This window comes from Martes martes (assembly GCF_963455335.1).
Source record: "Martes martes genome assembly, chromosome: 2".
Taxonomy (NCBI): domain Eukaryota; kingdom Metazoa; phylum Chordata; class Mammalia; order Carnivora; family Mustelidae; genus Martes; species Martes martes.
In genome coordinates, this window is record NC_137889.1 from 150,974,512 (window position 1) to 150,998,951 (window position 24,440).

The 24,440-nt window shown below is 41.6% G+C and overlaps 1 protein-coding gene across 1 annotated transcript in view; it reads right to left on the minus strand.

The window, feature by feature from the left end:
• The window catches only part of TAPT1 (transmembrane anterior posterior transformation 1), a 57,556-nt gene that overhangs the window by 32,433 nt on the left and 683 nt on the right, over positions 1–24,440 (minus strand). The window contains exon 2 of the mRNA XM_080797558.1: positions 12,838–12,968. Coding sequence (XP_080653684.1) covers positions 12,838–12,968 — 131 coding nt within the window. The remainder of the gene's footprint in view (positions 1–12,837; positions 12,969–24,440) is intronic.

A 24,440-nucleotide genomic window follows, 5' to 3' on the forward strand; every position in this document is an offset into this window, starting at 1 on the left:
GTTTAAGCTGCCTGGTCTGCAGCACGTTGTGACAGCAGCCCTAGCAAACCTTTAAAAGAAAGGACACATTTTATTAACTTTTTGCAAGAATGTCTCAAAAGAGTATGCACATGTATGGGCCAGATTTCTCAATCAGAATATAGAGAACCTAAGAGCTTTTTTTAAAAAACAATTTGGATTCACTACAAACACCAACAAAAGTACCAAGTCATATGTTACAAACCACTTTCCAGTCTTCCCTCCAAGGCTGGTGGCCAGTCAGGCATCCTGTCTGTCACCAGCATAGCTAAGGTCCTGCATCTGATTGCTTGTTCTACATACAAAGGAGTGTTGTAGAAGACAGCATGGTCCACAGAAAGCTGGTGGCCCATATTTGTTACTTCCCTGTCACCAAGAAGCCTTTCCCTGTTTCCTGGTGGACTGCTGGCTGCACTTCAAAGGCAGAAACTACTAGAACCCTGCACATCCCAGAAGGTATCTCAGAGTGTATGCAACAAGAGATGGCATACTGGAAGGAGAGTAAGTGGTTTTGTCTTTCTCCTGACATTCCACTAGGGATGAGCACATTACTCATTCACCCAACATCTACAAAGCTGCTAATATGGGCCAAGTAACAGGCTCAGCCCAGCAGGCAAAAAGCCAGGCAGATACTGGGAAAAAGTGAAAAAAAAAAAAAAAAAAAAAAAAAGCCAGGCAGGACACCAGGATGGGGTTTCCGCACTCACTAAGCTCATTCACATTTTAGCACAGAGCCACCCACAGAGAGATTGCTGCTATGACAGAACTAAGTTTTCAAGGAACAGGGGAGCCCTAGAGAGAGAATGGCCAAACCAAAATGGGGAGATCTAGAAAAAGCTCCAGAGGAGACCCATAAAGACATCTGAGAAGATGAGGGCGACTGCCACATGGAGAGGGCAGACTGGGCAGAAGAGGGAAGAGGCTTCCAAGAGGAAGAAGCAGAGCAAGAGCACAGAGGAGGAAAGAAATTATGAAGACTAAATCTCTCTCTTAAAGAAGAACAGTACAGATACCTTTCTTTGGCTTAGAATTTGTATTCGCATTGTTCATGGTGCACAACAGTAACAGAAGTCTACCGGGCCCTTCTCTTCACACTTTAAAGTAGCCCAGCACACTAAGTGGGCAAGCAATAATCTCACATGAGATGCTGACCATGGATGGCCTGGAGCCATCAATGTAATAGACTACCACATAAAACCGGAGGGAAAGCAAGTGGCTGTGGTCTGTGGACACTGCAGCTGGGTAGAGAGAAAGCACTCGTGTAGTGAGAACACACAACGCACAAGAAAAGCAACAGGAATGTCTTTCATGGTTTGGAAACATGGAAGCATGGACCTGACTGAGTGCCTGCTGCTCAGATGGTGTCCTTTCTCTTAAGGCACAGGATCCTGTAAATCTGTTACAGATGAGAGTGAGAAAATCTAATAAAGTGAACAAGATGCAACCATAAAAACATTCATTCTTAAAGGAGGTAAAGAAACCATGCCAGGTGCAGGATGAGCTGGGCACCCTGCAGGACACCGCATGGGCATTTCTCAGTTAATCCATGTGCACCCCACCCCATCCCCAAACCGCCCAAGTTTGGAGGGGCCGGACAGCAGTGGCTTCTGTGCTCCATCTTCCCAACACGGTGGAAGAGCCTGCTACTTAACCCTCCTGATAGCTCTTTGAGGTAGTTATTACCATCCCTAGTTGACACCTGAGGAAACCACAGCTCTGAAGCTGAACACCTGCCTGCCCAAGGCTGGGGGTCGGAGTAAAGGAACTGGCGTTCAAGCCGGAGTCTGCCTGACCCCAGGCCCTGCACTCTCTCTCTAAAGCAGTTTCCCCAGAGCAAAGAGATCTTACCCCTACTTTTACCAGGCATGGGGGTTAACACAATTATCTTTGTGCTAACGCTTGCTAATTTGCCTAGTGTCATAAAAAATGCAAAAAGACACTTAATGAATCAAACTTATAAAAGGTAAATAAATTTCACATATTTAGATTTATTGCTAACTTTAAAAATACATTACTAAGAATTAAAAGCTTTGGGTGTATATTATGAGCATACTATGTACTTTCACACTTTCAGTTACTTTGCATGACAAAGCATGATGAAAATATTTCAAGAAAAATCAAACACTGGAATTTATGGCTTTTCCTCTTCCAGTCTGTGCACTTTTGCAGGGTGGAAGGAGACACAATGCTGTACACCCTTCTGTGGGAAACCTTCCTAGGGCTAACACTCATTCTTTGAGTTGTTCCTCCTTTTCTCTTAAATACTGTGCAGCTCTCATGTGGCAGACTATGATAGCCGAGTAAAATGTATGACCACTATTTTAAAAAAACCAGAGTCTTAGAAAAGAAAAAAAAAGTCAAAGTCTTGTAAAGAAGCAAACTACCCAATTAAGAGGATTCAAGCTCTAACCAGGATCCACCATGAGAAAAACACTCTATGTTTTCAAAAAAACTCAAAACATTTATATACAGGCAAAAACCCAAAAGAAAGATTTCACCAAAGTAAGATTAACTTTTAGTCCATGGAATACAGGTTGATTATGTTCTACTTCCCCTTTATAAAACAATGCCGGTCTCACTAAATTCTCAACCCAATGTAGGGTGGTAACTCACTGTCTGAAAAAACAGGTCCCTGGAGAGGCAGACTGGTTAGAACTCAGTTCCCTTCAGGGGCAGCCACACGGGCAGTGAAGACAGTTCAAAATGGCTACAGGGAGCTTTGCAGAGAATTTCAGAGTAAGAGCACACTAGGAAGCTCTTTGTACAAAAATGAACGAAAAACACTGAGACACAAATTGCAGATATTCAATTTGAGAATACTTCTCTTCAAATTCATTCTCAGAGTAGGGATTTCTTAAAACTTACATGGGCAAATAATTATTTAAAAATAATCTGCTTAATTAATAAGACAGCTCTTGTGACTCTTTAGAATAAAAAAACCTGTAATTAGAAACACCAAAAGGACAGAAACGTCAGCTGGCCTTTCTGTCTTGCAGGAGCTCTCGTCCGGAAGAACTTCGCAAGTTGTACAGGTACCGCGCAATGCACCCAGACACTGTGCCCACGGCCTCAGTCCATCCTCCCCTCCACTTTGAGAGGCGAGAAGCACCCTCTCACCCCTGCTCTGCAGTGAGATTCAAGAGCCTGCCTGGTTTGTGAGCAGCAGAGGCAGGGCCAGACTTCAGCCTGCAGAAGACACAACTCTGAAAATGGAAACACTATTTCTATTATGACACCTGTTATTCATCCTTCCGGCCTCTGGATTTGGCCTTATACATATATTTTTTAAAAGATTTTATTTATTTATTTGACAGAGTGAGAGATCACAAGTAGGCAGAGAGGCAGGCAGAGAGGGAGGGGGAAACAGGCTCCCCGCTGAGCAGAGAGCCCAATGTGGGGCTCGATCCCAGGACCCTGAGATCAAGACCTGAGCCGAAGGTAGAGGCTTAACCCACTGAGCCACCCAGGTGCCCCTTATACATATTAAAAAAAAAAAAAAAAAAGATTAACATAGGTTTTAACATCTGAACTTCAATGTTAAGAAAACTACAAAATGGCACTGATTCTATTACATTGGTCCACAAAACATCACAGGCTAGTGAACATTTCCACAACCAACTCCTCCCACATTCATTTTGGACCTACTACGATGACTCTTCATCATTTGAAAGTGACTCACCTCAAAAGAAATAAATAAAAACACCAACCTCTCTCCCTGGAGAATGGAGCAGGGTTTCTTAACCTTTTAAAAATCTGTCCCTTTTTAACAAAATACCCTGTCTTCCTTTTGAGATTTCAAAATAAACAAAATTTTATGGCTAAAATTAAAATAGCACAATTGTGGAATATGCCTCTATGAATTACACAAACCATCTCCTGGTAATTCTGAATACTATCTCCTCCACCATGACCACCACACAGCACCCATTGGTGGGGGCTGGCTGACCTGGAGCAAAGCAGGAAGCAGGGTTTCCCCTTTTAACCTGGTCTCACAATTTACAAAGCTCAGGTTTCCTGAAAGAGCAGAGACCATATCTGGCTCAATTCTATACTGGGGATTAAAGGTCATTAGGAAGGACATCTTCCCCCAAGAATTTATAATCTAGTGAGCTGGACACAGACTGTGTAGTAAGTGCCAGTGAATGATGTGCTCCAGAGACACTGGAGAAGAAATGAAGTCTGGGCAGGGTGGGCAGGAATAGGGGTGGAACTGGGGACCGTGTACTCAGGGGAAGAGGAACAGAGTTAGCAAGGATCTCCCACAGAGGAGATAAGAGGGGCACTAGATTTTGGCAGGCAGTAAGAAGGAAAAGAAATTCAAACAAAGAGAAGAGCATGCCCAGGTGCAGCGTGAGCGGGAGGCTGTGTGGCCAGAATGTGATCATTACATAGAAGAGGGACAGAAACCATCTTCAGTAATTACTAAGGAACATATACCTTTATCCCATGTTCCAGGAGTTCTTAACAAACCCACATGCAGAGATCCATTATTAGAAGAAAGGATTATCATTCTTAGGAGAATAGTTTATAAATTTAAAGTTTACAAATGACTGACTTTGAAAGCAATTACTGCTTCAAGGTCATCTCTATAATAAGTTTTATTCACCTGAATTCAAAAATTCATACCCTCAAGAAGTCTGCACTCCAGGAAGAGGCAAACAATGATTACCGGGACCCAGGGACCTTTATAACAAGCAACATTGCGTATGAGTATGTAACCGCAGAAAACAAAGTAATGTGGATGAAAGCCTTCATAATAATCACAATCTACACCTGACATGTATTTTAACATAAGGAATAGATTTCTTAAGAGGCAAATAGAGAAATAAATTAAAGATTTTAATTTGTAGAAAGACTATATACATAGAAAGGTCCTTGGATTTTCTTGCTTCTTTTACAGTCATGTCAAATACCGTTATACTGTAAGCACTTGCCCAACATTAATTTCTTGAATACTCCCATCAAACCTTGAGGCAGGGACCATTATTTGACATTTGCAAAAAGCAAACAGCGCTGCAGTGGGCTGGGCGTGCCCTGAAGACCTAAGGCACATCTGAGAGTCATGCTGAGGAACAGAGGTGTGGCAGCTGGTGCCAGCCATGATCACACCACCACACCACTTCTCAGCTTAAACCTCCTTTTTTAGGGAGTGATCAGCACACTACAGCAGGCTGAGTAAGCAGCAAGGACAGAGAAGGAGGATAATGGTCTGAGTGAGAGATCACAATGGTCTGCTACAGCACAACGGAAAGAGGGAAGAAAAGAGATTTAAAACTGTTTCCGAAGCTAACACAAGAGAAGTAAGTTACTGATTCAAAAAGATAAACACAGGCCCATGGTGCCAACTTCACAAGTTATCTTTTAACTACATCAGTGAATGGGGTAGAGCCTGAAGTTTTCGGCTGGTTGTCCTAGAACTGTCGCAATGGGTCCTGTATGTCCAACAGGTAGCGGGGTCCCAGGCCATGAGGCCCTGGGTGCTGGACTACTCCCCCATCACCTCCAAGCCCCACTTCTGAAGGGGGCTGCTGGTGCCATTGTTCAACGGGCCCTGTCCTCCAAGAGAGTTAAGAAAGGCTAAGACTGTTGCAGAGTCAGGCCTCTGACTCCAAGCGGGGGGCAACAAGCCTCAGAACCAGAGGAATATCAGCTTAGGCTGCCCAGATGCTAGATTCTGAGAAATGCAGATCCCCATGGTTTTCCAGCTTCTGAGCAGGCTTGTGGTAGGACTTCTGAGTCAGGGATTGTCACTGACAAGAGTTGCATCATAAGAAGAACTGAGGGGAATGATTCCCCAAACTCACTTCCTTGAAATTAGCAACTGAGCAGGATGCCCAAGAAATTGCTGCCATACACGTGGGTCTGGGTAAGTTCTCAATACAGTTTCACCATGAAATCCCAGGACTGTTTTTCCTGAAATAAAGGTGAAATGATGGCTGTGACTATATTTTGTTAACACACACTCACACTGAGAAACAATGAAAAGGCTTTCTGTGATATTTTGAATAAATTCATTGTTTTGAAAATGACTTGTGAATTATTTTTTCCAAATACTACCTCCTCTACCCCACCCTAAACCCTCAAGAAAGCAACTCTAAGTTCCGCTCCTAGGTAAGTACAATTTCCCTTTCTGTGAAGCTTTCCATTTGCTCCTGTTTCCTCTGCTCCTCATATGCAAACTCATTCAGAGTCATGGACTATCAGCTCTCTCAAGATGTCCCAGTCCAACCACATAGTGTCTATCAAAGAAAGTCAAAGCCCAGGGAAGTTCAATGCCTTGATCGGGCCATTAGCCTATCACCTGCAGTGCTGAGAAGAAAAGTTAGCATTACTGAATCTTGACCCCCAATTTCCTGAATCATGGTAAACTTTGTCCATTTCAATAATAGCAATAGTCTATGTGGAAAAATAACAACGTTCTATACCCATAGCAATACTTACATCCAACAAATTTAAAGCTTAGGAAAATTTACTAGATTTTTTTTTTTTTTAAGATCTTATTCATTTTATCTCAGAGAGAGAGAGAGAGAGAGAGAAAGAGCACACAAACAGGAGGAGCAGCACGCAGAAGGAGAAGCGGTCCCTGCCAAGCAGGGAGCCCGATGTGGAACTCGATCCCCGGGCCCTGGGATCATGACCTGAGCTGAAGACAGATGCCCAACCAACTGAACCACCCAGGCGTCCCAAAATTTACTAGATTCTTAAGACAACTAAGCAGTTCCACTGAAGACTAAGTGGTTGAGTTCCATTTTTGAAAAAAAATGTATTAAATAACTATGGTAATAACGAAATTTAAAAAATGCCAAAAATCAGAAAATTATAAGGTAAAGAGAAGTCAAAAACATATTTTTATTTTAGTTCTACTTTTTATGACAAGCAGTTACATAAACATATGGAAGTAATGGAAAGGAAGGAATTTTTATAAAAGTCTTCCTAATAATCACAACCTACCCCTGACATGTATCTAGCACACTTTTTCCTTAAGAGGTAAAATAAATAAATCAATTTATTTTAATCCAAAGAAAGATTAGGCACATGGAAAGATCTTGAGCCCTTTTTGCTTCTCTTATTGCTAATCTATGTTGATCATCGCTATTTGAATTTTTCAGAAGCAGAGCTGTGAGGGGTGACTAACTCAATCACCATTCTCAATCTGCCACTTCCTTTATTGGAGAAGTATCACATCCACTGTCCTTAGTCTCCTAGGCAGCTGGGGATGCCTGTGGAACTCACTCTGGCCAATAAGACATACACAAAAGGAAGTATGAGGGAGCACATCTGGGAAAGCTTCTAATTCTTTATAAAAGGGACACTCAAGTGGTGGCACTGTCTCCTCTTCTTTTGGGTGATAATGCAGAGGCATCGCCTGAAGTCGCAGCTGTCATCTTCCTATTAAAAGGCAACAAGCAAGAGGACTGAAAGCCAATTTACAAACAATGGCGAAATGGAAACATAAAAAGGACTCCGAGTCCAGACTGGCTTTATTAATCAGCTGGAACAAAAGTGATCTCCTTTCTCTAGACTTGTCATAAAACTTTTCAAACCTATTTAAGCCACTGTTAGGTAGTCTGTCACAGATGCAGGTAAAAGCATTCCTAAGAAAACCTCCCAAAGCTAGTTTGCACTGCTTAGTCTGACCACTCACAGTTACCTGGAATCGGCCTCTCCTCCCAGTGTATGTGTCCTTTCCTGTCCCTAACAGTTTCCCATCTCTGGATCTTCCTAGCACACCCCCAAGCCCTAAAAATGTAGGTGCAAAATCAACCTCCTTTCCTCATTACCTTGCAATGCATTACCCCCGCAAGTCTGGAGGTAAGCTCTGCACTTGCACACTGCCGAAGTGCCTGGAGTACAGTTGGTACTCAAAACCGACGGAGAAAAATAAAAAATAAGTGAGTAAGTGACCTGTAGCTCTCCAAATTGGTGTTTGAGTGTATTAGGGAATATTAAAGACTACTTTGGCAAGCATTTCCTTACTATTTCCTGCAGTTTGGGATTCACACAGATGACAAAATTAGCTCTTGACAAGGATATTGTTCCCATGGGGTGCAGGATAAATTGTTCCCATGGGGTCAAAATGCAGCACAAACACCAACATGACTGCCATGTCGGGGCAGATGGAGAAAATGGGCCTCGAAGAGAACAGGTATCACATGAGGCTTGGAGGGAAATGGAATGCTAACTCATTTAAAGTGCCTGTGTTGTAAATAAATATTTAAATAGCTTGGATGTAAATGGACAAGTCAAATTAGGCTAGGGGCCAGTAAGCATTTACCAGGAATTTTCTAAGAAACTGATGATCCTGTCCTGAGTTCACAAAGTTTCTAAACTGTTGTTGTCTGACCTAATCATATGTTCTAAGTCATATGCCTGCTGAGGTCAGGCTCTAGAGGGCCTGACAGAAAATGTCAGGGTGATAGGGTGTGCTATCTCTTTTGACCATCAGCGAATCCTTCGTGAAAGACACACAGTTTACTCTAAGACAGCATGGTTACAAAGACAGAGGGAAGACAACAGTTCTCCCCCAAAATGCCTGTGGTCAACAACCCAAGAAGGCAGAGAGTCAGAAAAGCACATCCATTGCTGGGTTGGAAAAGCCAAATTTAGCAGCAAATGAAGCAGGAAAATTAAAAGTCTAACATTAGATCAAAGTGGGACATAGGGGAGCCATGGGAACCAGACCTCTCCCAGTCACCCCTTGCTGTACAGGGAGACCTCAGATGACAGCTACCCCTCCTGTGAGGGGACATCCCCTAGAATGCAACCTGGAGACAAGAAACCTTTCCAAATTTCTCTTGCTCTCCTAGGGCAGAGCATTCCCCAAGTTGCTGAGGTGACAACTATAAAATATTTTAAAACATTTATAAAGGGCTCACCCCATAATTAACACACAGATGAAAAAACTGAGGCAAATGGAAAGAAGTGAACGGCTCAAGGCCTCGCAGCTAATAAATGGTGGAGTAGAGGTGCAAATCTGGGCAGAATGGCTTTAGAGTTCATGCCCTTGACCACTGCACTATCCTGTGTCTCCGTTTAGACTGCAGAGAAATTGTAGTTCAGAATCCTCCGCTGTACAAAGAAAACAATATAGCCCCCACACAGATCACACACAGTGAGTAACAGATCCAGGAAGAGAACCCAAGGGGTGTGTGGGTGCAGGCAGAAAGGGATTTGTGGTGGAAAAAAAGAAATGCTCCCCAAGGTCAACAAAACACTCCAAAATTTTATCCCTTCACATCAGAATGAGAAGTTCAAATATGAAAAAAGTGGCAGAGGAAACACTATTATTTTCTACAAATAGTAGTATTTCCTCTAAATAATAGTATTTCCTCTGGCACTACTGGTACTGGAAATACTATTTTGAATATATAAGCAATTTACCTGTTTTGAATGCCAAGTATTTGTTTTTCCACTGAGAAAATTACACAAAAATTCTGGATTTTTTTTTTACATTAGTAAACAGGTTCAGTAAAAGATACTCAGTTGACCACTCTCTTGACCTGAAAGTATAAACACTAATTATGTGTTTTATAGCACATGCAACCTTTGTAGAAGCAAAGTGCTCTTTAATCGTCGTTTCTCCTCCTGAAAAGGCTACATGAAAATATCATAGCATTTACCAAAAAACAAGAAAAAAAATGAATACAGTGTTATACATTAGAAGTATGCTATATTCTACATCAGGGAAAGGTGTTAATATATTAGGTATTATCAATCAGACAGCAAATTTACTGACATGAACATCTAGATAGCCCCCCAACTCTTGTAATAAAAGCCTGGTGAAACCCTACTCATCACATAAAGGTCTGGGAGACATCAGGGGGAACTCACCCTGTTAGGAGATATTTATGCCTGCAATTAAACTGAAATTGAACTCTGCTTTCCTCTACATTTCACTTACTCTGAGACAGTAAGAAGAAATCGCTCTAAACTGAAAAATGTGACACCTTTCTGTACATTTTAAGCAATAAAGCTTCTGAAGCGTTGTTCTAAGAGAATAAATTAAATCTCCCCAAATATGCCCAAAGCAAAAGCCTCTGTAATAGAAAACAGGATTAGAAAATTATTACAATTATGCATGAGCACTGTTAATTCAACTTTTCCAACGTTATACCTCTTAAATACACACAAACAAAACCAAGGTTTTATGACTAAATACTTCCTCTCGTACAAGCAATGCACTCTGATAATTTTCCATTTTTTTCTTGGAAAAAAAAAATTCCTAATTGACAGCAACCTACCTCATTGGTTACTCATCCCATCAGTGGTCCCTTAATACAGCATTTTTTTTTAAGATTTTATTTATTTATCTGACACAGACAGAGAGATCACAAGTAGGCAGAGAGGCAGGCAGAGAGAGAGAGAGAGGCAGAAGCAGGCTCCCTGCTGAGCAGAGAGCCCAATACGGGGCTCGATCCCAGGACCCTGAGATCATGACCTGGGCTGAAGGCAGAGGCTTAACCCACTGAGCCACCCAGGTGCCCTGGTTTTTTTTGTTTTTGTTTTTTTTTTAAAGATTTTATTTATTTATTTGACAGACAGAGATCACAAGTAGGCAGAGAGGCAGGCAGAGAGAGAAAGGGAAGCAGGCTCCCTGCTGAGCAGAGAGCCCAATGCGGGGCTCAATCCCAGGACTCTGAGATCATGACCCGAGTGAAGATAGAGGCTTTAACCCACTGAGCCACCCAGGCGCCCAATACAGCATGGTTTGAAAAACAGTTTGGTTTATACTGACGTCTTATCAAGACTTGCAGGCATTTTCCCCAGAAAAGAACACTCACAATAACAAAGTTGAAATGCTCACAAGTTTCTGTGAGATACCTACTAAGGAACTGCTTGGCATGTCAGTGTGGTCGGTACAGACAAGAGAAGGATGTGTGTATTGACCTGGCCTCTGATGAGCTCACCATCATGAGGGCTATGGCTGCTGCTCATCATTTCTGCCACATGAGGGGTAATAAAAGGGGCCAGACACACACCTCTTGCTTTGAAGAAATCCCCTGGGTGTGTCCATAGTTTGGCTGAGGACTGAAGGCAAATCTCTGTGCACTCTCCAGAGAAAAATGGGAATCCACAACTGTTCCACAGGTGAGAGAAAAACCTTCCTTGCTGGGTTGGAAAAGTCAAATTTAGCAGCAAGTGAAGCAGAAAAATTAAAAGTCTAACATTAGATCAAAGTGGGACATGGGGGAGCCCCAGCCAACCTCCCTCCATTTCCTTCTGTAGTGTATCCTCACACTTCTCTACCTTGGCTTATCACCGGAAAGAAAAAGTAAGCTCAGAAAATAAGTTAATGTGTTTAAGGAAGACATAAGAATTAATATAACTATTATTATTACTGGCAAGCAAAAGAAACATTACCCCCCATCCCGGGACAAATTCTCAAATAAATTCCAACATAGAAAATCAAGGTGCTGCTGCACTGGGGGAACAGTGGTGCTGAGAGCACCCCCATACTCCTCCATCTCACCCACCAGGCCTTGACTCTTCACTGGAACCAGAGCCTCCCTAGAGAAGCAGCCACACCGATAGGCACCGATAATGATCCGAACCACAGGCAACCATTATCTCACGGCCATGACTGCTCTCTCTCCAGTCTGCGCTTGCTCTCATCCCTCCCTACCCTAATACAGAATGCCCTAAAACTGCAGCAGGTGACCTGCCATCAAGAACCCACGTGAAGCAACACTTCTCAAACTGTCACTCTATAGCTGCCTCCCTCCCCTCTACCACACAGATGGACTGCTGGAAGTAAAAGATCATGAGCCCGACCCACTGGGTCCTCACTCCTCACTGTCTCCCGCCCCTCTTGTTATAGAACACTCTGAGTGAGCTAACCAGCAAAACTCCTCTGACAGCCACTCCAATAGAAAGTAAGTCTGTAAGGAACTGATCAAACTATTAAAAATTTTATGTTACTATAAAAGTACAAAACTGTGTTCTGATACAGCCAAAGCTGAATTATTTCTTAATAATATTTCTTCCTTTCTAGCGAGAAATCTTGGCATTGCTCAGATGTACCAACTGCAGCAATGCAGAGGGAAAAGAGTGGCCTTCCTGCCCTATCTGACTGGTCCTGCCAGACTGATACACAACCACGGGAGTAGTGTGCTTGGATCCAGTGCTGCTGTGGCTACGCTGACCCTAGGATGTGAGGTTTTCTGTGGCAAAAATGCAATGAATCGTCTTTTTCTTTGAAGAGACTGTCATTTCTGTTTTTAAATAGGAGGGCTTTCTGAGAAATTGAAACCTTTAAAAGGGCTGAAATTAAATAATTTGTCATGCTGAACGGGACTGATGAGAACTAAAGGAGTATGTAGAGATTAACTCCTTGGAAAAACTGACCTGGCTGGCACACAAGTGGAAATACGGTAAGTTTAACATACCGCAAAGTTAAGAAACACTGGATCTTACTTACACTAAAAATACAAGTTTTAAAGCCTCTTCCCGGATAGGAATTCCTACTCCCAATATATTTAATTACATATGATCATATTATTTCCAATATTTTATTTTATTTTAAAAGATTTTATTTATTTATTTGACAGACAGAGATCACAAGTAGGCAGAGAGGCAGGCAGAGAGAGAGAGGAAGCAGGCTTCCTGCTAAGCAGAGAGCCCGATGTAGGGCTCGATCCCAGGACCCTGAGATCATGACCCAAGCCGAAGGCAGAGGCTTTAACCCACTGAGCCACCCAGGCGCCCCTATTTCCAATATTTTAAAAGCTCAACTCAAGCTGTTGACAATTTATTTTCATATAATTAACATGTTAACATAACTTTCAAAATAATGTCTGGTAATAGAAAAAAAAATAGTACCTTTTCCAATTCTCTTGGTATTCGCATACAAGTGTATACTCTTTCTCTTCTTTCTGTATACTTGGCCTCATTATGTTCAAGGAAGTACCCTCTTGTTAGTTCAGCACTGAGGAACCTCAACAATGAAAGCTCTACAGGAAAAGAAAATGACACAAAACAAAAAGAACAGTATTTATCAAGAAACTTACATGCTAGCTGGGGCTGCAGATAACACATACATAAAACAAAAAGAGAATAAAACAAAGCAATCTATAATTCTGTGCCGAGAACTGAATAGCTACATACAAATGATCAGCAAAGGTTATTGACAAAATTGCTACTCTGCGTGGTATAAAGGGAAAATGCCACAGGAATATAGAAGGAATGATTACCATGAGCCAGAATAGTTACAAAACTATCTGCAAGAGCCCAGTCCTGGGTCTTATAGGTGATATAGGACCTGGACTGGTAGATAAAAGAGGGAATAAAGATCAGGTATATATAAAATGGATAAATGTGTATGTCTATACCTATATATATGATTCTACATATGCTAAAAGAGAGACAAGTCACCTAAACAGGCATTGCTCGGGTACAAAAACCAACCTGGGTGAACTATACTGATATACTTCTTTCTTCAGCCTCAGAGATTCTGCGTAAGTATCTAAATAATGACAGTTCCCTAGGTGAAGGCTTACCAACAGGATAATCATCATACTAAATCATACAAAGTAGAACCTCAACAAGATCTGAAAGACTTCCCTTTCCTTGAATTTGTCCCCGTCTTCTCTCTGTTCCTCCAAAACAAATTCACCCACAATCATCTTGTCTCAAATGAAAATAAGACCAAAGGAGGTTGAGTACTTTCCCCTTGGCTATAACTGGAGTCTTAGGGATAAGAAGCTAAAGTTCCAACCCCTTCCAAAATGTCACACTTCCCTGAGAGCCCATCACCTAACTGACTTTTCTGGACCCCTGATTCCCATTACCTTCCTACTTTTACTCCCCAGGAGGCCAAGTCCTCTTCCAGAAGTCAGGATACCAAAGGTCTCAATTTGTCCTTTGCTCAGAGCTGGCACTTGTAGTCCTTTTACTAAATACAGTGTTGGTGTTCCCCCTCCAAAAAATGACCAAGAGGGAAAGTGGACTTCATTTATGAGTACTGACTCACAGAGGGCATCTTATGTGAGTGCCAGGATTTAAAGTCTGCAGGTATGGGGAAGAGTCTAGTGTCAGAAACACCCTTGAAAAGCCCTCAGGGAGACCTGGAAGGAGACTTACTACCTCCCGGTGGGCCTAAAACAGCTTACTTCCTCCAGCACTGAACAGATGGCTAGTTCTCTGAGCATCAGGCCAAACGGTCTACTCATGTAGAGAGGTTATATTACACAAAAAAATACACACACGTGTGCATACATTTCTTTAAATTCCAAATTTGTCATCTCTCTGGAGAGTTAGTGATACCATGAGAGTTATCTAGGGATTGAAACAGACGGAGAGAAAAGCAGACTTCCACCCACTCCAGCCTCATGCTGGGCAGGCCGAATTATCAAATGCACTGCAAGCATCATGCTCTCGGGGCATTTATAGTTGAAGCCATGGACACCAGAGGTAAACTGTATTGTTTACATATTAATAGATACTCCGATTAGAAGGCCTCAGTATCACCAAATCCATACAGAGTACAATTTTTGATTGGAAACTTTCTAATATACTGTAGGCTGGCTAGATCCAGAACATGATCTGCTGTATGAAGGGGAGAAAAAGAAAGCCTTCTGAGCTGCAAACAAGAAGAGCCAAACCAATGAAAGATAAAAATAATACTCTTGGGGCACCTGGGTGGCTCAGTTGGTTAAGTGTCTGACATCGGGTCAGGTCATGATCTCGGGGTCCTGGGATGGAGCTCCCTGCTCAGCGCGGAGTCCACTTGTCCCTCTTCCTCCCCCTCTGTCCATGTCCCTGCTTGTGTTCTCTCTTTCGCAAATAAATTTTTTAAAAAAATGTATATATACATACACACACACTCTTATTCAGTTTAGTGTTCCAATTAGAAAGCAAAGGATGTGTGTGTGTGTGTGTGTGTTTAAGATTTTGTTTATTTACATGTACCAGAGCACGAGTGCGTGAGCACAGAGGCAAAGGGAGAAGCAGACTCCCCGCTGAGCAGGGAGCCCAGTACGGGGCTCCATCCCAGGACCCTGGGATCATGACCAGAGCCGAAGGCAGAAGCTTAACTGACTGAGCCACACAGGTACCCCAGAAAGCAAAGGAAGTTCTGATTAGGTGATATACATCAATATATATGTCATAAATATCAATCCTTTCATGTAAAACTTAAGAAGCAGCAGGTCTCTCTGAAGGCAGGAGAGACTTCTTTCTTACATGCTTACACTACTTTTCACTGACTGACTTACACTACTTCTCACCGACACCAGCGAGCCCCGAAGGTCACATCACCATGATTCCTGTTCCACCCTCCACCACAGGCGCTCCTCTAACTGCCCGACTTTTCGGACCTGGGTATCTTTGGCAGCTCCTCCACCTCCACTGGACCTGTAAGTGTTTGCCGGTTTGGTGTTCCAGTCACTGTGTCCTAACAAAGCAACAGTTACAGTGAAACACCGGCCATCCTTGAAAGCTGTTATTTCCTGGTGTGTCCTCTTCTCTTTTTCCTATTCTCCTTGGACAGTCTAAGGTTAAAGCCATCATCTGAACCCTGAAGTTACCATATCTGACCCCGGGAACCTGGACCTGTATTTCCAGCTGCCTCCTGGGCAACTCAACCTGGCCCCCTATCCCCACCTTGAATTGGCAAATGGAGCTCAGGATCTTCACCCACAATCTACCCTCTCCTGCAGTCCTGACTTTAGCTTGTGCACCACCAGTGACACAGTTCTATGTTAGAAGCTTGGGGCTACCCTCCTCCTCTCACGAAGCCCCACTGACTTGTCATCTGCGACATTTATTCACTTACCCCTTCTCTATATGTCACCCTAGTTTGGTCCTTCTCATCCCCCTCTAGTTCCCACCTAAGCTTCATGACTCATGCCCTTTTTCCAGTCTTTCCTCCCTTCAGTCCTAACCCTGCCAGGCAGCCAGAACCAAGATGCTCACAGACCAGCTGCGGGCCCCCTTCAATGCTCTCTGCCACCTGCAGGCCAGGCCCTACACCTTCCTGGTGGTGACACCAGATCCCTTACAACTTGGCCCCTGGCTATGTTTTCAGTCATGCCTCACACCTGCCTCGGTTGAATCTTTAGGTCACAATTCTCTAGTTACACTACTTTACATTTCTTGCAAACAGGACAGTTGGTTGACACGGTTCATTGGCCCAAGAATTTCCTTCCAGTTTCCCTTAGGAGACCACACACAGATGCCTGCTCTGTGAAGCCATCCCCAGGTTTTCCGGACAGAATGCAGCCTCTCCCCACTCGGTTGGCATAGTGTCTACCTGTTCTGGCACTTCTACTCACCACACTTTTTTGGGCCTGGTTTTGTCCCTTACTTTGCACCCTCAGGGTACAGCACGTCATACATGTTCAACAAACGCTTGCTAAAAGACTATATGGATCAGAGAAGGAGGAAAAAGTCACAGAGAGGAGTGCGGCAGAGAGAACAAAAACAGAATCAGAAATCAGAAGTGGCAAAAGCAGAGAGAACACCAGATTCTTGAGAAAACAGCCTGTGACTGAGACAGAATTTTCTGAGACTGGGAGTGAATAGCAGACGAGTGACAAACTATGGCGCCTCAATGGACGCAGCTGCCACTGAAGATAAGGAGCCTCTAGGCTGTGTGTGTGTCTAAGTGACTGTAAAGGGTCACGCAACAGGTATCCGAAGGTCCACACTAAAAGCACGGGCGGGGTGGTGCCATGCTGACAGGCACAGCCAGTGAGCGCCCTGGGGTATGGGACAAGGATGCTGGTGTTATCACAGTAAGGGCAGGGAGGGAAGCTGGGCAGCCTGCTAGTATGTCAACTGTGTTAAGGAAATACAGAAACAGGTTATTATAGAATTTTAAATTTAAGGCAGCAAATTAAATCAAAAGATTGCGATAGCTATACCCTATTTACTTAGAAAATTATCCTTCACAGTGGCATCTTCCCTGATGACGCAGTTGACTGAGTTTTACCATAATAAGAGTTTTGCTACGAACCATCAGAAAAGCAGGGATTAGTAATCAGAAGAATGGGGTTCTGGCATCCTCTCTATCACACATGAATCCTGTGATCCTACTCAAGTCATAGATCTCAGTTTCACGGGAGAGAAAACTGAGGCTTGGAGCAGTTTTAAAAAGCTGCCCAGGGTCCACGCAGGATGGTCAAGGGAGAGGATTTGTATGAAAGCACAACTGCAAAGCAGGACACAAGGTCTTGACTCCTTACTAGTAATTCCAGAGGATCTGAGGTATTACTCAATTCTGCTTTGGGGGTTCCCTAGTGTTTACTGATGCTGCTTCTGCAATTCTGTTTTCATGAATAAACAGTAATGTGGCAAATAAGTATAATCAACAAACTATATATTAGGTTGGATATATCCAACCTAATAACTAATTTTCTGTAAACAAGTCATATAATACAAACCTACAAAAGTGTCTTAACTATAATACAAATATAGAATGTGGTATGTGAGGGTTCTACTTCTAGAAATGCAAGAATTTTAGTTATAAACACCCATTTAAATTCCACAATGGAAAATTTAAAAGTATGCACTTAAAAAATCAAAATGATAAAAACATGTTTTTTTTGTGCACAGATCTCTTAACTATGAGACATATTCTACTGTTAGGTCTACTTTGCAGATGAAAAAACCAAGGGACGGAGTGGTTAAGGAGGTTGCCAAGGTCACACAGGAAGAAAGCACTAGAGCCATGATTCAAAATCAAGCAGTCTATCCTCAAAACACTGGATCTGGCACTGGGTTATTTTTTCAATTAAATTCAAATTAGTTAACATATATTGTATTATTAGTCTCAGGGCCAGAATTTCATCAGTTGCATATAAAACCCAGTGCTCATCACATCACTCGTCCTCCTTACTGCCCATCACCCAATTACCCCATCCTCCCACCCACCTCCCCTCCAGCAACCCTGTTTGTTTCCTAGAGTTAAGAGTCTCTTATGGTTTGCCTCTCTTTCTGTTTTTATCTTATTTTGTTTTTCCTTCCCTTCCCCTATGTTCACCTGTTTTGTTTCTTAAGTTCCACATATGAGTGAAATCATATGGTATTTGTCTATCTCTGATTTATTTCAATTATCATAATACCCTCTAGTTTCATCCACATTATGGCAAATGGCAAGATTTTGCTCTTTGTGGTGGCTGAGCAATATTCCATCTCTCTCTCTCTCTCTCACACACACACACACACACACACACACCTTTATCTATTCATCTGTCAATGGACATCTGGGCTCCTTCCATACCTTGGCTATTGTGGACATTGCTGCTATAAACACTGGGGTGCATGTGGCACTAGATTATTTTGCCTATCATTGTCTAGTGCCTTTGTAAACAGGCCACTATGTACTTTCTAGAAAAGTGGGATCACCACCCCCCCATCTTCCTCTTTCTTTGTGTTTCACATATAGCACCCTGGGTTTACTTCTATGAAGTTAACATTGTTAACTGGTTGGCTCCCGTACCAGCTCATGAGCTGTTTGAAAGCAGGCACCACAAATCCTGATCTTTACAATGTCCAGCCCCCAGTGAGGCCTGAATCTGAGAGAAGTGCCTGCATACAATTAACACCATACTGATGGGATAGGGAATGGGTTTTTTTTTTTTTTAAAGATACATTAAAGCAATATTAACAAAAGAACCAAGCTTCAATGGACAAAGTATTTCGGAAACTTTATCTTACCTTCTCCCCCACTCCTGTAAAACTGGCCCTGCTTAAAGGATTAGGATACTTCCACTTTATTCCAAGAGGCAACTTAAAAAGGTCTTGCACATAGTACCTCAAAAAATTCTCACAACAATTCTGAGAGCTAAAGAAAGCAGATAATGGCGTTCATGGTTTACAAATGAAGAAACTGAGGATCGTGGAGGTTAAGACACTTGTTCAAAGTCACTGAAAGGTCAAGATGCAAATTGGGAACAGAATCTGGATCTCTGACCTCCAAGTCCAGAGTGCTTTCTCCCCTACACCATAATTAGCATGCATCTACCCAACAATCACACAAGAGAAGATAACCTAGCCCTAATCTGACTTCAGCAGACCAGAAAGAACCCTTTGACTCAGACTGAAGTTGAAGGGGCTTACATTGCCCGGCAGCCTGAGCTAGTAAGTTAGCCTTGCTGCTCTGTCGGCTGCTCCCACCTTCCCCAGCCATAGATAGACTTTGTAGGATGCTACTTAATTTTCTGTTCCGAAGTTTAGCTGTGGTTCACTGTTTTTGTTCTTGTTGTTTTAGACATTGTTCTCTAACATTCTACAGGTTTGTCTGAACTTACTTGTCCGGTGATATTTGGGTATAGCTGCCTGGCTAATTACCTAAGAAGGATATATTGTTCTCTCACCTGTGGATGCCACCCCTCAAGCATTCTGCTAAGTCCACTTCAGTTTCTTCCATACTGTGGTGGCACTTTATTCCTTCTTTGTAAAAGTCGCTCTCACTTGTTATGCCAAACATCTGTCCTTATATTTTAAAAGCAAACTATTTTCCAAATAAAATAATCCAAATGTTTATTTTCCGAACACTGACTTAACTTTTCATATGTCAACAAATTTTAGCTCATTTGTCTAGTTCTTACCAAGAAGAAATGTCAGCATGTCTTTTAAAAATATTTATAACACAAACAAATGCTTCTACATTAGAAGAACTAAGTTTTGCCACTTGTGAATATTTCACATAAGGAAAATAATACCAATCATACATCCAAATCAGTTCCTCCAGAGTATTTTTAATAAATATTCATCTTTTACTGCAGAAATGCTCTGTGTTCTGGTATCTTAAATTGAGAAAAGTACAGTATAAATTGTTTCCTCCTCATCCCTAAAAGGAGATTATGTTTAATTATCTTCTGGGATAGCTTGGTTTAGAAATAAGAAGCCAAGATAAAAAAGTATTAATTAAAAGTAATGAGTAATCATAAACATGTTTAAATGTTAAGTAATACGTCTAAATATATCTTTCTTAAGATAGCACTGATCATTAAAAAATTGGAAAGTAATACTGGTTAACTGTTAGGAAAATATTATAAAACATGTAAATCTCCAGTCTTAAATAATGTAAAATGGTAATAAACTTTACTAACGTTATGTAAAAATATTACATGTAAGTTTGTTACACAAACATAGAGGTACATCTCTGTACAACGCAAATTAGAAATCAATACAATAGTGATTCTATCTTCCTAAGTCAAATAATGGTAAAGGTACCACTCAAGGTTTTAACACCCTCAAAATGCTTCTAAATAGTCTCATGTAGGTAGGTAGAATATTCATGAATTTATACATTTATAGATGGAAAACAGGGACACAAGGAGTAGCGACTCTTTCAAAGGTCGCAAGGTTACAGGGTTAAGGACTAAAAATGGGATCAGAATGTCAATAATCTCACAGAGTCAATGCTATAGTTTTTCCAAAGACCTGTTTCACCCAAGCATTCTTCAAACTGGGCCGCGAAAGAGCAGCCAGGGATGAATTTTGGAGGGTAAACTAGGATGAAGTTAAACATTTTAAAAAGCTAGAATACTGCCTGGTCAAAGACCAAAATGAATAACTTCACCGCTTGTTTAATTTACATGTACTAGTTAAATAAAACAAGTGAGAGTTTTAAGAGCAGAGCAATAGTGTGTCAAAGAGAAGGTAGTTTTACCTTACCTATCTCAGGGTTGTGGTTACTCCAAGTAACTTCCCAGTCAGTTTTACAGTTGTTACTTCCCATTGTAAGTGAGAAATTAATTGACTACAGTATAATTTCAGAATAGCAGCCTTTAATCATCCATAGGATAAGTCTGGGGCCACAGGGCTAACCATGTAACATATTCTATGGAGGATAAGGACCAATTAAATGAAAAAGTATTCTAATAAAAATAAATTAGTTGTAGTAAGAACTTAAAATTTCAATTACACAAAAAATAGGGTGTAGACAATATTAACAGTTAAAACCTTTGTCCCACTCGAAGTCTTTTGTGGGAACTATAAAAAGGAGCTCAGTTGGCTTTTTGGGGTTTAGGCTTTCCTCCTGCCTCTGCTCATTCCCTCACAGAGGTAAAGCAAGACGTCTAAAATGGGTAAAGAACGAGAAAAGCAGCAAAAGAGATGGATAACAAGTGTAAGGTCTAGAAGTGGACACCATTTAAACAAAAGGAAAAGCACAGGCCCCACAGCACTGTTGAAATCAGACACAATACTGTTCACCCACAACCTTACTTTAAGCTCTTTTGTTTCACAAGCAACACCTATCCCTAGGCATATTCCAACACCTGCATATAGGTATTGTTTTATCCTCACTGGTAGGTACGATGCTTATTTTACACCAATTCTTCTACTGTTAAGTCTTCACGGGTACTAGAGTCAACTTAGGTACTCAGATACTGAACCATGTAGTAGTGGAGTCACAACAGAGCCAAAGGAATTAGGCAAGTGGTCTAAGCAAGCACAGAGGCTAAGAACAATTTAACAACCAAACCAAGCCAAGAACAGATTGCCTAATTCTTAGTTCAAAGTTGACTTGCTGGATGTAGATTCCTAAATGGGAACACGGTTATACAGGAACTCTCCCCCTTAGAACTTTTACAGATAAGTAAAGTGGGGAATGAGTACAAAACTATGGTAATACATACTTATGATCTGAGCTTACGTCAAAAAGGACAATAGAAGTTGGTAGTATTTTTTTTAAAGATTTATTTGAGAGAGAGAGAGAAAGAGTGAGAGAGAGAGCATGAGAGGTCAGAGGGAGAAGCAGGGTCCCCATGGAGCTGGGAGCCCAATGTGGGACTTGATCCCGGGACTCCAGGATCATGACCTGAGCCCAAAGCAGTTGCTTAACCAACTGAGCCACTCAGGCACCCTATTTTTTTTTTTTAAGATTTTATAGTAGTATTTTTAAGAGTAGGAACAAAAGAAGATAGAAGAGATGGATCTGTAGTTCTGCACTCTACCCAAAGTCCAAGAACACTGACCACATAAGGCAACAGTGGAATATACAATGAACGCTCTGAGAGAGAGGAAGAGAACAGGAATGATGAGTGGTGTATCCAGTTCGCACTATGTTAAGGTGTAAGTACTAGTACCACAGTTTCAACCCACCGCCAGGCTACATGTAAGTCAAAGTCAGAGTTTAGAGAAGCAAGTGATTCAAAGAGTTTGAAATGAGAAACAAAACGAAAGCTTACACTTAATGTAGATACACGTACATGGTATATGTAATGGCTCGTAGACAAATGAATATTTATATGTATCTTCTAAACATATAAATGGGCAAAAATAAGTATGAAACAAAAATATTAACCTCAAATACTATGTTTTGAATTATTTTACTTAGATGGGGAAGGTGTGGAGAAGCACCTGGTTTGTATATTCATTCATGAAATCCTAGGTTGTTGGGACAGGCTAACAAACATCTATAAGACCCCTAAATTCCTCGGGAGAAAGGATAACAAGGATTTTTGAACTAACTGATGGTTAGGTCACCAAGATGCTAAGATTATGACTTTCAAAGGGAAAAACAAAGGTTGCCCTAAACTGGAGAGGAGGACTAAAGTATCAGAGGCAGCACAAGAATTAAAAAAATGTACAGGTATGTGTGGTGATGATGGTAGCCACACTTTGGTGAGCACAGCATAACCTAGAGATGTTGAATCACTCTGCTGTACACCTGAAACTAATGCAACACTGTGTGTCAACTACACACACACACACACACACAGAATTTTTTTAGTGGACAATTAATACCTTAAGTATAAGCACAGAGCCTTGGAAGACATTTGATTCAGGGAGAAATGCTTCCCACATGACACTAGGTGGTGCCACTCAAAGGCCCTCCTGCCCAGGCCAGCCCCTGGGGAACAGTTTTCTAAACTCTGCTCTAGGGAGGAGGAAAAGGTTACAGAGCAGTAGAAAGGGGAAATGCTAGAACATCAAGGTGAAGCAGAGCCGCTTAGCAGCTTGGGTGCTTAAGAATGGCTGAAAGAGTTCTAATCTCCAACCAATGTGGCATCAGAGTTAGAGGGTGGATACCAGCAGGGGCAAGAGCTGTGTGACTAGCAGAGCAGACACACCTGGGGCCCACAAGGTACAACACTGGCTGGTGACCCCAGCTGAAATATTCCTGGGATTCTTACCTAAGTCTTGATACCCAAGAGCTGCCACGGTCATCTCTCCTCACACAAGACTGATGGAATTAGGGAAACAATGAGAGCCACCCAACAACTAAAGCTGGAAGTGTCTCCCGGATAAAAACTTTCTGCAACTAGGTTAAAAGTCCAACTTCCAAGAGGTTAAGTAAACCATGCTCACAAACTCATGTTGATGAAGAACGCATGCGTGGTGTGAAGTCTGAGGAGGTCCATGGTACCAGATACTCAGACCCATCTTGGGAAGGGCCGGGCAAGGGGTGCTGGGGTTATTCCAAAAACCTAACATTTGTGCTCATCAAAAGGCTTCTGACTACTTCATTTTCTGTGTATGCAAACAACAACCAAAAGGCTTTTATAATATTGGCTTTCCTGAAACTCAGAAATATTTTAAAGCCATTGTAGTGAAACCTGGCCACCCTTGTTTCCATTTGCTTCAGAGCGTCCTTAAGGTTCAAGTCTAAGTCAGTAAACAGTCGGCTGAGAGATTTAATACTGTCTTACTTAGATCCTGCCAGTTAAGAAAGTAAATACTCTTGAAAGCAAGTATTTAACTGACAAGTAAACCAAACAGAGTCGAGCATTTTTAAGTGGTTAATTGAAACAGACTGAACAAGGCACAGTCTGTACTTAATTTTTCAAAGATACAGACCTCTTCAAAATCTAACCTGTGTCTATTTCTGAGAATTAGCAAGTCACAGGATCTCACCTGATCAACCTTCTGGTGTTTAGGTACTCCTACATTTTCAATATTCAAGTACAATCAATGATACTGTAAGCCTTAGGAGTTAACATTCATTTGCAGGAACTGAAGGAAATAACAGCTAATGGAGCCCCTACTGCCCACCAGAAGCAATTTTGGGGGAAGAAATTTAATGGAGTTATAGCTCAGCTGCCGTTTAAAACAGAATTACATAAAAATGTAAATGGGATCACTATACTCAATGAAACATGTATCTCGAAATCTTTTTCTTTTAAGCCTAATATACAACTACAGTACGAATACAAATGCAACTTAAATTTTAAAAAGGGGATCCCACATTTAAAAAAAAATAATATTCTAACAACATGCTTAAAATTGGTCGTTGAGAGTAGGGTTCACAAAGGCATCTTTTCCTATACAACCGGTTTTTATTTTTTTTATTTTTTTTATTTTTTAAGAGGCTTAAGTTTCCGTTTAGGAAAAGTTCACAGGTAACGTTTTGAAGAGACGTTTCTACGTGTTTCTGTTCTGGGCAAAGTACTAAACTTCACGGTCATTAGCACATTGATAGCTGCGGCTGAGGAACACATATTTGGAGGACAAGTTAACAGGTTTCTATA